Source organism: Apteryx rowi, unplaced genomic scaffold, assembly GCF_003343035.1.
Source record: "Apteryx rowi isolate R43461 unplaced genomic scaffold, aptRow1 scaffold_7, whole genome shotgun sequence".
Lineage (NCBI taxonomy): Eukaryota > Metazoa > Chordata > Aves > Apterygiformes > Apterygidae > Apteryx > Apteryx rowi.
In genome coordinates, this window is record NW_020450982.1 from 7,852,148 (window position 1) to 7,864,922 (window position 12,775).

General features: G+C 35.1%; 1 protein-coding gene across 2 annotated transcripts in view; it reads left to right on the forward strand.

Annotated features, from left to right (window-relative positions):
* Positions 1-12,775, forward strand: part of AK5 (adenylate kinase 5) — a 105,362-nt gene that overhangs the window by 18,382 nt on the left and 74,205 nt on the right. For both annotated transcript variants that reach the window (XM_026086866.1, XM_026086867.1), the window contains exon 6: positions 6,027-6,218. In XM_026086866.1, the coding sequence (XP_025942651.1) occupies positions 6,027-6,218 (192 nt within the window). The remainder of the gene's footprint in view (positions 1-6,026; positions 6,219-12,775) is intronic.

Here is a 12,775-nt window from a genome sequence, read left to right on the forward strand (position 1 = left end):
TCTTTTCACTTACAGTGCTTTACGTCAGTAGCACTACTGACTTGAACAGAATTACTCTGAATTTACTTCCTTGTACCAGTTTAGGAAGGAGATCCAGATCCAAAGACAGTAGGATTTACTCACTAGTAAATACTGTTCTAAAAGAATGAGAGAACTGAGCACTTCCTACCCACCAGTTTTATTTTGAGTTGATGCCATATGTTCTTCATCTCATTTAAAATTCAGAAAGTTATTCATAACCAGAAACCTACATGTACCCATAGGCCAAGATTCTCCCTTCGGCTGAGTTCCAGTTAGTAAGTAAGTAGTCAAATTTGGTTCCCTGAGCCCCAGGATCTCCCTAGGCCAGCTCTGTGTTCAGCAATAAAATTATGACTTGCTATAACTTACACAATTATCTCTTTTTCCAGCAGTCAGCATAGGAAATATTTCCACTAATTTTTTTGGTCCTGAGCTGTCTTTGGCTATCAATAGATGTAGATAATATTTATGACAGAAATGCACGATATCCCTTTCCTCTCTACTATTTGCACTATTTCCTACATATTCCCTATGATATGCAAATTTCCTTATTTTTTCCTTTACAATAAGGACATTTTCAGCTCTAATGTAGAGCTCAGAAATTTAAAGCTGATCCAGCTCCCCTTTATGTGTACATCAATAGACTTGGAAGCAGCATCAGGTAAATAAAGATGGTCAGGTAAGAAATTATTCAGTATGCACTCCTCTTTATTCTTATAAAACTGACTATAGGAACAAAATCTGCACACATGGAACATCACTGGATGACCTGTATACAAAAGCTATGCTTCAGAAAATATGTTACTTTGTGTGTTGTAAATATACATTTTTCTTTCTGTAAACATAAAATATTTAGTCATTTCTATGATGACAGCTTTTAACTTCAAAAACAAACTCGTAAGTGAAAATTTATGAGCATGTCATTAATCTTATTGTTCCTAACTTTTTATATGCTCTAGGCACATATTAGTGTGAATCATGTGTCCATTAGAAACGCAAAATATTTGTTTAGCTGAGGATAAAATGCAAGCATTTTATCTCTTTCTTGTTGTTGTAGTAAATTGAAAATTTCCTTGAACACTAATACTTAATCACATTACAAATTTGTAGCCTGATTTCTAAGAAAGCAAATCTTACAATATTGTGCTGGTTTTTCCATGCTTTGTATCTTCTTAGCAGATATCAGTTAAGTTGAACAGAATACTGAGTTCTTGTGTATGGAGCCTCTGTTGCTCTCTTCATTCAGAGAGTTATTGTGGGGACCTCACCTCCTTAAAGAAAGGCCTGGTCACAAGGCTTGCAGCTAGAGATGCAGAAACATCCAAATGCAGGCTTATGATTCCTGCTCTTTGGCAAGACAAGGGGTCTRTTCATCAGCCATCTGTCCTTTGGGACACTCTGTGTATTTGCACTGCCAGTTTGTTATGTGGATGACAAGAACAATGGTTTCTTGAATATCTTTCCTCACACACATTTGTGGACAAGAATAAGACCCTCTGCYTTCCACACAAGAAGCATATTAGGGGAAAACAGCATGAAGGAATCCAGTTCTTCTGCCTGTGCTGTTTCTATACACAGTGGATCTTTTCTACAGATTAAGTCCAAAGATGCAACTTATTCCCTTGTTATAAAACTCAACAGCATTTAGTTCTGAGTTTCAGAAACAGGTTTGTTTTCAAGTGAGTCATAAAAAACATCTTCCTTTRTTAGGAAAAAGAGATTCATACTTATTTTTACGTAGGAGAAGTAGATATATTGCCAGAGAAGTAATCCCAGATGTCCATATTTTCACACTAGTCTGTTGCATTCCAACTTAAATTTATAAGCGCGTCTTGCAGGCAATTGCAGTTGAGGTAAATGGGAGCAGAGTGTTTCGTGAAAACAGGAGTGAAATATCAATAGCATTTCACAGGTTTACCCTGGAGGTTATAAAGTGTGTAGGAGAAATATAGTAAGTGCTATTATGTCTGTATACCCACGGATGTAGAAGAGATGATACTCTTTTGCATATCTAAAAACAAGCAGAGACATATGTTTATAACATGGTTTTCATCTACTTTCTAATGGGAAAGATGCATGTTCTGCAGGTAACAGATGAATTCATAGAGGCATCACATAGTCAGAATCTATTTTATATTCCTACCTCAAAAAGTGAAATACCTTTGAATTATTTTTTTTTCCACTTCAAAAAACCATGTAGACAATAGTTAATTTGAAACTGTGCTTCATAAATTGAGAATTTTAAGCCATTGTTTTCACTGACACTTTATTGGAGTGAATGAAGTGTATTTCAAATTGCAAAAGCAAGACTTTCAGAGTAAATATAAAGGCTTTGTTTATTATTACTGTTGGTAAAGCAATAGTACTTAGTTCTTGTAGAGAACTTTCCACTTTAAAAAGCAATATGAAATAATTAAGAGCCTAATTAATTAATTTTCCACAACAATCACTGTATTGTACCTGCTTATTATCCTCATTTTACAATTAGAAGGAAAAAAATTAGACCGAAAGTATGCTTTCACATTTTCTTAAAAAGGAACTGACCCCTGAAGCAAATCCAGTTTGTGGGAATTAAGCGAATGAGAGTCCGCACACCTGGTAGGGGTCATGGTGTCTTTCACATCCTTCCCTTGCTCTGAGGCAGCACTTATTGAGCCACAGTTTCTTTRAAGAACTGAGATTGACTGAAGAAGGCTGTAGTCACGTGTGTGTCAAACAGAAGGAGATCTTCTCTTTGTTTTCTTTCCCTTTTTCCTTTAAGACTATTTATTTCTTGGGGCATCTGTTTATTATAACTACTCTCTGTAAGGTTTGATGTTACTCATGAAGTTACATTATATGCAAAAGCTTAGGTTCTAGACTTGAGGAGGTCTGTTACGACTTCATGGGGCTGAGTACATGGTAGATGCTAGATATGAAAATGTTTGGGAGCAAGCACTGAAATGGGGGATAAAACCAGCTACAGCTGGAAGCATCTGAAGATTTCTTGCCCTGCTTCTTAGCTAGTGTTAGACTGTTAGGATCAATAGAAATGGAAATACTAAATAAAACTGCTCACTTGCTTAAGTTGCTGTTGTCCCTCACTTTACTAGATCACTGATTTGCAGTTACAATTTCTGAGGCCCCGTGTAATTTATATTAGGAAATGCCAGTCAGCCGGATATCCATACTGGAACATGAGATGACCATGTGCTCAGTCCCTGCAATGTGCATCAGGCATGGAACACTCTTTTATGACCTAAAATGTTTTGAAACCTGTAGTATTTTCTTTCAGTGATGGTTCAGGTCCACATCATAAATTGGATTTGTTTACTACTGTATGCTCTTTAAATTCACAACTTCTGATTCCTCATTAGACTTCTACTACTATTTAAACAATCTTAATTTAACAGAGCTGCTTTTAATGAAGTCCATATTGCATGAAAGTCTACCACAGAAACTTACTTTTGTATTCTTTCATATGAAAATTATGTGCTTTAAAGTTATTATGGGGTAGTAAAATTTAAGTGTCATAACTCACTCTGTGAAAGGGACAAAATGAACCCGTCAACTATATAAATAAATATTCTGAGAAAGGGTGAAAAGTTATTCTATTTTTGCAGAAGTTGAGGTACCTGCATTGGAGGTAGGCAAAAGAGAACAAACAGCTTCTCTTCCTCTGGTAGCTATGTAAAAAAAAAAAATTACAAGGTAAAATATTCAAAATCTCATTACCAGAATTAGTACTGCTGGTTTTAGTTTGTAGTTTGTGTCCTCATCTCTCCAATCATCTACCATGTGCATTTAAAAAAAAATTGAATTTCTTTAAAATCTTGGTTGATTTTCTGTAATGAAGAAGTGACCACAATCCTGCTTGCTCTTGCTGCTTACCAAACTTTTATCTTTAGAGCTCTGCTTTTTAGCCATTTTCTCTTTCTGCTTCCTCATCTCTGCATCCTACTCTGTCAAAGACCTCCTGAGTAACTGAAGGCTAATGACAATCACCCCACTTTTGAAAAGCTGTATTGATTCTTTTGATTTCTGAAGAAACTTTCTATGCTTAGACTGCCAGGTGAAAAAGCCTGACTATACCTAAGGCTGGATACCCTCAAAGGCCTTAATCCAGCTAGACATGGTTTTTTTGTTTGCTTGTTAGTTTGAACTTGGTTATTAATTTCCCAAGTTTGTCCATCTGTGAAGTCTTGAAAATTCAGTCTAATATATGTTTGTTTTTAGGCAATTTTAGATTGTTAGGTAGAGTGACCTAGATATGGAGAGTATTCATAAGTATAATTCATTCATTCTGACCCTCAGTAGTAATATATTAATAAAAACTGTGTAAGGAACATAAAAATATAAATTAGTTACTTCTTTACACTTAGTAGTTAGAATACGTGTAAATGCTTGGTGATACTGTTGTGTAGTTCAAACTTGACTGTCTGATTTACATAATACTAAACTGAATACAGGCAAAGTAATTTTATTTATAGGTAAATACATGAGAAATAATGTCTATTTAGCATTCCTGAGCATTCACCATCATTGATAATGTAACTAAATTATGTCATTTCTGAAATACTGGCTAAATTTTTTTTACTAATATTAGTTAAAGTATGAACTTATTTGTTCAGATAAGTAAGGACAGCAGAAGGAACTTCATGCTTATGTGTGAGAACAAATAAACCCCTTCTAATCTGTAGTCATATGAAAATGTGCACAGCACAATAGGGTTTATTTTTATCTCAAATGCTTCATACAGAGAATTCTAATACATTTTAAAAGGTGACAGTAAGCTAATGAGAAAAAGATTTGTAGGCGAGTCTTTAAAGAGAGAAGCTTTTTTGTTACAACAGCAAGGTACATGAAAGAACAGAATCAAGGCAGAAGTCTTGTAGTTAATATGTAGTTAATATACACTGTCTGCCCAGTTTACAGTCCTGTCAATTCAGGTGTCTGAGTGGCATCTCCTGTTTTATGCACCATGTGCTGAAGAACAGTGGCCTCTGAAGACTACCTGAGAACATTTAGAAGCATTCGTAAGAAAGTGGGGCTATCATAGCTTTCTCCTCCATCAAACCCCAAGAATCTGTCTGCTATATCTCCTTGATAGCAGGAGTAACTAAAAGTCATGAAGAAGGCTGGAAGCCATAAGGGTAGCTTGAATTTAACTGGGAAAGAGCTAAACTTCTGAAAGTTTTTTTTCTCACTGCCTTAAGGCTGTACTTCCTCAGTATTAGTGCAGGGATGGGTGGGTGTGACACACTGACCAAACTGGATGGGAGAAATTAAAATTGTCTTAGCTGCCACATACAGCCTCTTGAAAAGTGCACTAATGCTCAAGTGAGATTTCAAAAAACAAAGAGAATGTTATAAGGGGAATAACTGCAATAGTAATGTCAGGGCTAGGAAGCATTTAAGTAATGTCATAGGACTAAAAATATGTGTTAACGAGAGAAAGGTGCGATTATCATAAATTTATTAATAAGGAAAGCTGAGCCTTAGCAAGAGTGTACTTAAGTCAGTGGGTAACTTTACTGTGGATCTTGGAACAGATCTCTTTTCACCTGGTCCTAGGCATCAGTCAGCTCTATAGTGGCTGTTGGGTTTCAAATGCCACCTTACAGAATGGCATTTTAAACAAAAATCATACAAACAGTTACCTGCAGAGTATGGGACACAGATTTTGCTCTTTTTGAATATTTTAATTTTAGCTAGTGGAATCTTCTGGTAATGCAAAGGAGAAACATGTAGCCTAGAAAAGGTCCCTGAGATGAGCTAAAATACTTTCATTAAGCTTTTTCCTTAAAATTTCAGGTGAAACAAATAGATAAACCTTCACAAAAGACAAACAAGCCCTTTCCCAAGCCTATGAATTTCCCGTAACAAAAAAAAAAAACAAAACTTAATCAAGTTCCAGCTTATCCAAATGTACCATATCTGAGCCTCACATAATAATGGAATTGTTGAGTATTGTTGTGCTGGATAGTCAACTAAATTGACAACTTTTTGAATTGCTCTTTCCACAGATCTGTACCCCAGATTTGGTGGTATTTCTGGCGTGTTCCAGTCAAAGGCTGAAAGAAAGGTTACTGAAACGTGCTGAACAGCAAGGAAGACCTGATGATAACCTGAAAGCCACTCAGAGAAGACTAATGAATTTCAAGCAAAATGCTGTCCCGTTGGTTAAATATTTCCAGGAAAAAGGGCTAATCATCACAGTAAGTCCTTTCATATACATCTCTGAAAATTCAGCTGTCATTGTAGTTATATTTGGCTCCTGAGATCTTTTGCTTTAAGAGGTTAGATGAGGCAAATTATGTTTTGGGTATATACACCACGGTTACTGAAGGCAAATTTTTCCCTTTTTTCTGTAGATATGAAGTGAAGACGTACTGCGTATAACATGACATTCTTTATATAGTTGTTCTGTACAAATCCGTAAAATATTTTTCAATTGCAATGCTAAAAAGCTTGTATGAGAGTCAAAGGGTGCATATGTGTGTGTGTATGTATATATGTATGTATATATAAAAGATAACATTGACAAGGACTTTAACCATTTTCTAAAATGGATAGCTCTAAGACGTTTTTATCAGATTTAGCCAATCATTTTCCAAATTTTGAAGACAGGGATAGATAAGACTGTAAAGACTTAAGGCTGGCTTAGACTGCTCTGAGTTCTATACCCTTTTAATTTGAGAAAGACTGCAAAGTGGTATAAACTGAGGCAGAAGCTGAATAACTGTTATAAAGAATATTTTCAGTAAAATGCAGCAACACAGAACGAAAGTCATCTGTGTGTAGATGACAAAGAGACCACGTAAGCACCATGTCAATTCTTTGCAGCAGRCATAAATTGCTCCTCCAACTGGCTGCAAACCCTCTGCTCAGAGTTTGTTTGCATGAAGGAAAAAATACCTTTGAAGCGCTGGTTGCTATGTCAGTGCAGCAGTCTTATGCCTTGTATGTAGTCATGTACTTTTTGGATGCTTGCCTTTGGGGTGTGTTGCAGGGGAGAGGAAAGCAGAAAAAAAGTATATTCTAACAGAGGGACGCTCTTGAGTGGGAGTAAACCAGTACATCTTCTTCAAGAAGTAAGTTTATAAAAATGTTGACTGACACCAGTAACTGAAAAGCCCTTAGTTTATCTCATCATGGTTTTAACATGCCTTACTTGGTCCCCTAGAAAGTTTAACATTTCAGATAAAAATTTGATGACAAGAAAATTACACTGTAAATATTGGAAATTTGTAGGAATATTGATTTCTGCAATATTCAGGGAAAGAAAGACTATCTTTAAACACAAAACATACTTAAAGCTGCATGTATAAATAAAACCAGAAGTAAGTAGTGGAAGTAGGGCTAGCAAGTACTGCAAAAGTATTAAAGCACTTAATCATGTTGAAATCAATGAGCAATTGACAACAGTTGAATTACTGACAAGTTCTAAATTACAAATTGTGTCTGGCTGTAATACTGCACAGAACTGGGTACCACATATGATACCGTAAGAACATAAAAAGCCTGTTTTGTTTGTTGGGATAGCCTGAATAACCTAGGTAGTTCACACTGGTATATTCTCCTCACAGCAAGTGTGACTAAGTCTTTTCAGTTCTGTGTGCTGATCAGGTTCACCAAGGGCCAAAACATTGATAGTTGCAAAGCCATCTAATGATGTTAGTACCCCTAATAATGCATTTAATCTTTCTGGATTTCCAAGTAAAAATCTCAGGAAACTATTATATTTTTTTCTGCAAAAAGTATCTGTTCTGTTTGAGGATTTTCATTAGCTCTATTAGGAAGGATGAGAGAACTGGAATTCTTGGAAATTATTTTACATTATTGAGGAGGTATGTATTTTGTGACATTTCTATAGCCCTTTCAAGTGCTCTACATATAGAAAGCATACTTAGCTCTTCAGGGAAGATGCATCTTTTGCAAATAAAGTCTCAGTGGGGCACCTGGCTAAAATTCCTTCTCTGTGATGAGATCTGTAGAAGAGAGGATTTTTTTTCCTATGGAGGTTTGGTCTTCTACTTAAAACATTTTAGCTCCATTTCTTGAGAATTCTAAAGATAATTTAAATTACAATGTGCACCTTAAATATATCTTTTCTTTTTGAAAGATATATGGGTACGGAAATGATAACATGGCATGTGGGTATTTTATTACTGGCAATTACTGATCCAAGCAGCACTGTATGCAGAAAACATTGACTTGTCCAAATGTCAAAAGTCTTTAATGTGAAAAAAAAAGTAAGATTTGTTTTTGTCTCTTAACTATATGGTCTCTACTCACAGTGTACTAATATGTCATACACATCTAGAAATTACTCTTGATTTACATCTGTGTATAAATGAAGAAAATTAGACTTTGGAAGGCAGACTTTACTGTTCACATGCCTTATCTATTGCTTTTGCAGCGCAATTGGTTTTCTCTTGTTGCAAAAACGGGATGAAGTAGTAGAATAAAGCCCTGGGAGTTAAATGCATTGGCAATTTGATGGCTAGGGGATACAGGGATAAAGAGCATATATGGCATACCTGATTTTCATGGGATTTCATTGCAAATGGAAAATGCATTTTGCAGATGCCCAAGACAACTAATTTGGTGGAGAATAAATGAAAGAAAGCAGTAGCCAGGAAAGGAGTAATAAAAATAGATTGTACATGCATACTACAGAGGAAATGAGCAATTGAAATTCCTACAAAAGGACATTTTAAAAACCATATGACCTTGAAATGGAGGGAACATGCTAAGTACACCTAAAAAACTACAAACCACTAGAGCAATTTGTAAATTTAAAATAGTATTTTTTTTAAATGGTCATTTGCCACCATTTGTTCCTTTTCTTAGTGCTCTATTTATAGACCAACAGTATCTATAGAGTTCTGATGTTCCTCTGACAACATAATTTCTTTTAATGTGTTCATTTTGTTGAATATTCTTTTTTCTAATGGGAAATCTAAGTATATTTCTGCTAACTTCCTATCCCATTCCTTTAATCAAATGTCAGTGGAGATAATAGGTATTTTCTTACTCTGCCTCATGTTTCCTCTCACTTGAAGATCCCATTGTTTTCTTCACTGGTGAACTTGAGCTTTCTTTTGTTTTTGGAAAAAAAGATAAGCATAGACTTTTGCATAGCCTCTTGAGTACTCCAGGTCAGTTCCATCAGCAGAAAAGTTCATAGGGTCCAAGAACCCCTGCAGTCCTCATCATCATCTCCTGGTGAAAGGCATATATCTTTAGCTTACATTTACTAGCACGTACATGTATAAAATACATGTGATATTAACACTTCTACAGACATTGGAAGCACTTGTGCACACCATTTCCCTACAGCAGGAGAAAGCGAGAAAGAAAATCACATTTGTCCTGCTGATTACAGTATTCCAACACATTGCAAGCTCAATGCTATGTGGATGAGAACAGTGTAAGAACATGAACAGCATAAAATAGAATTAAACTGGCCTAATTCCTGGAGGAATGAAGCCTTGAGGCAAGGTCAGGCAAGGTCAGTGTAGACCAGGACAAAAAAAGAAAGATTTACATTTTTCTTAAATCCCTGCCTGCTCCTTGTCACTGCTATTCAAAGCTCTCAGAGATGCCTTCTACCCAGCATCGTGATTCTACCCAGGGAAAAGAAACAAAACCATTTGTATTACAGACAGATACAATTTTAGAACTGCAACTCAAATTTTAAACTTAAAGATACCGTTCTTCATCAATAAACAGACCAAAAGATTGTGACTAAATATGATTAATGAGCACACATTTGAGATAATCATAGTCTTCTGTTAGACACTGTATGAACAAGACAGTAAAAATCTAAATTCTTCTTCCCTGCTCTCTGTGCCTTATCTTTCCAGTCTGTGCATGGTGTCCTTGCTCTCAGATTTGATGTTTACTAGTTTCTGTTTTCAAGGAAGGAAACGAGGGCCCCATATACAATATTTCTAAGGAGCAGGAAGATATGACCATGTCCTTTCTGAAAAACTCCTCTCTTGGAATAATGAAGTTGGGAGAGCCAAGATATTGGATTGTTGTTCAAACTTAACAGATCTGTAAGCATCATTATAATTAAGAAAGAGAACTAAATATTTGATATTTTCACAAACGCATGGTCTTTGTTTGAAATTATTTTTAGCAACGTGCCAGTAGGTCTAACAGAATAAAACCTGACTTTACTGAGTCAAATGCCATTTCTGAACTATCAAGACATTAGTAATAGATATCAGAATATTGGATGTGGAGTAAAGAAATAGATACATACACTGACATTTATTACATCATCTGCTTTTAAGAAATCTTAGAACATTACATATTGCTTATCAAGACATTAACTAAGCCACAGGTTACCAGGAAAAAAGGTTACAGTTAGATTAAGTTTTGAAAAGGAGAAAATGTAATTACCTAGATAATCTGTAAGTACTCAAATGTTAAGCAGAGGACGTTAGTTCTGAGTGCAGTTTCTTCATTCCTGTATACTTCCTGCCATCTAGTAATCATTTAGATGAGTATTTCAGAATACTGTTTATTTGGTCTCCAGTGTTGACATGTCAATTTGTATGTGTACACAGCCTTGCAAATAAATCAAATGGAGGTATGGTCTTGAGTAGGAAACCTCAAAATAAAAGGATCTGTGTGTATAAACTTTTAGACAGTGCTTGCTGTTCAATTAAAAATACTTAACGGACTTATACCATTCACCTACCAGAATAATTGTTAGGTACTTTGTTATTTTGGCTACAGTACTCCTAGAGACGAAAATTCCATCATTGGAAAAAGCATGATATCATTTCACTTTCTAACACTGATTCGTAAGGGTTTGCCTCTATTTTTTTTTAAATAAGGTAACAATGAAAGAAATAAAACAAAGCAAGAAACCCCCCCCAAACCCTATGTTACTTATCTCTTAATTTTTTTTTAATATGGATTCTGTCCTGAGAAAGAACTACCTTGTTCCAGAAAAAAATGAGCTGCATGCTACAAATGGTGAAAAGCTAACCCTTCTCCCCCAACCCCTGCACCCCACTGCAGCCTGGATAAACTATATCACAGGAGAAACCTGGTTTTGGTTTAGCTGAAGGTCTAGTCCAGTGCAAGATCTAATCTCTGTCATCTGGTGAGAATTTGCTGTTAAAGGAGATTATTATTAAGAGTTCCTTAAGAATCAGCTGAAAAATTAAACTGACGATTGTTTCATTGTTTTAAGATATTTTTCTCTTCTGAAAATTATATTGATGTTTCACCTTTATTACACCAGCAACTATGAACTACCTAGCCCTTAAGAATGATTCAGGATGATGCTCAAGAAAATTACATTCATTGTCTATGTAAAATTACTTTAATTAGAAAACTTCTTCATATCCATCCCATCAGACATAATGCATCCTCCTGCAAGGAAGTTTTGAGAACACAGAAATATGGCATGATAAACTATAGTGAACAAATTGCTGTAGCACTTAATTTTAATGTCCCTAAGTCTAAGTCATAAACAAAATCTTTCATAGAAAGTAACCTCTTTGCCTACAAGAAATGACTATTTCCACTCAAATGGCTCAATTAGGTTGTCCTCAGTCATAGGGATGGGTTATATTCTAGAGAGAAAGGAATGAGAATTCAGGGAAGGTTAGTAGACAGTGATCCAGAAAAAAATCCCTTTTAATACTTTCTGTAAAAAAAATATAGGAGGTATCCATGAGTTAGGCATCCTGCAAACACTGTAACTTCCTACAAGCCCTGTATCTGCTAAAACTCTAATACTTCCTAAAACTCAGTCTCCTATTCTGAGAAATAAAGTTGACAGCTATTAACATTTAGCAATTTTATGGTAGCTGTGGGTTATAGCATAAAGCCGGCAGATGATTTATTAAAGATAGGGCAATATTATTGTCATAGATATAAGTGTCAAGATTAGGATTCTTCAAGTTTTAAATTTAAATTAGATCTGTCAATATTTTGTTCAGTAAATTTCATCATGGATCTTATTTTCTCTGCCTTGCATTAAAATAAAAGGGCTTCTTTGTTTACAGTTTTAAGAATCAAAGACTCTTCTAAATGAGGATTTTGAAGAAAATGACTTATTTCCCATTCTTATTTTTAAAATGTTCAGACCTGTTTTTACTGCTAATTTACTGAGGAGAATTCAAGAAAAAGTTATGACTACTTCCTTTTGTAAACTTAAGCCAATGGTAATAACCTGGGGATCAGACATATTCAGTAAAGTAATAATTTTGATCATTTTATGGTCATTGCCATTACATTTTTATCAGAGGGAAAAATGATCAGAGAGCAAGATAATATGCATGACATTTTATGTAAAAATTGACAGTATTAGCTTGTAAAATGCTGTATTAGGATTTGGTTTTGTGGGCTTATACTGCTAAAATCACATTACTTTTTAAATTTGAAATTACATCTTTTCATGCTCTTATCTTTTTGTTTCTCTCTGTGTATGTCTCTTTTCACACATATGGACTGTTGACTATTTTTGAATGAGGTTATTTTAACCTCGCTGCTGAATTTCATCACTTAATTTGTTGTTGAAATGCTAAATAGCATGTAAAGTAAGGAGGAGCAAAATAATGAGGTTTAAGAGATTTTGGCTTCATGGTATATGTCCAGTAGCTCTTTGAATTGAAATTATAAGGAGAGGAAAAATTGCATCTTAAATTAAAAGTGTTTTTTGTTTTTGTTTTTTTTTTTACAAATATGGTGGAAGCACATCACCTGCTTCTTTTCTCTGAGTTTTAACATACCTGCCTAGCAG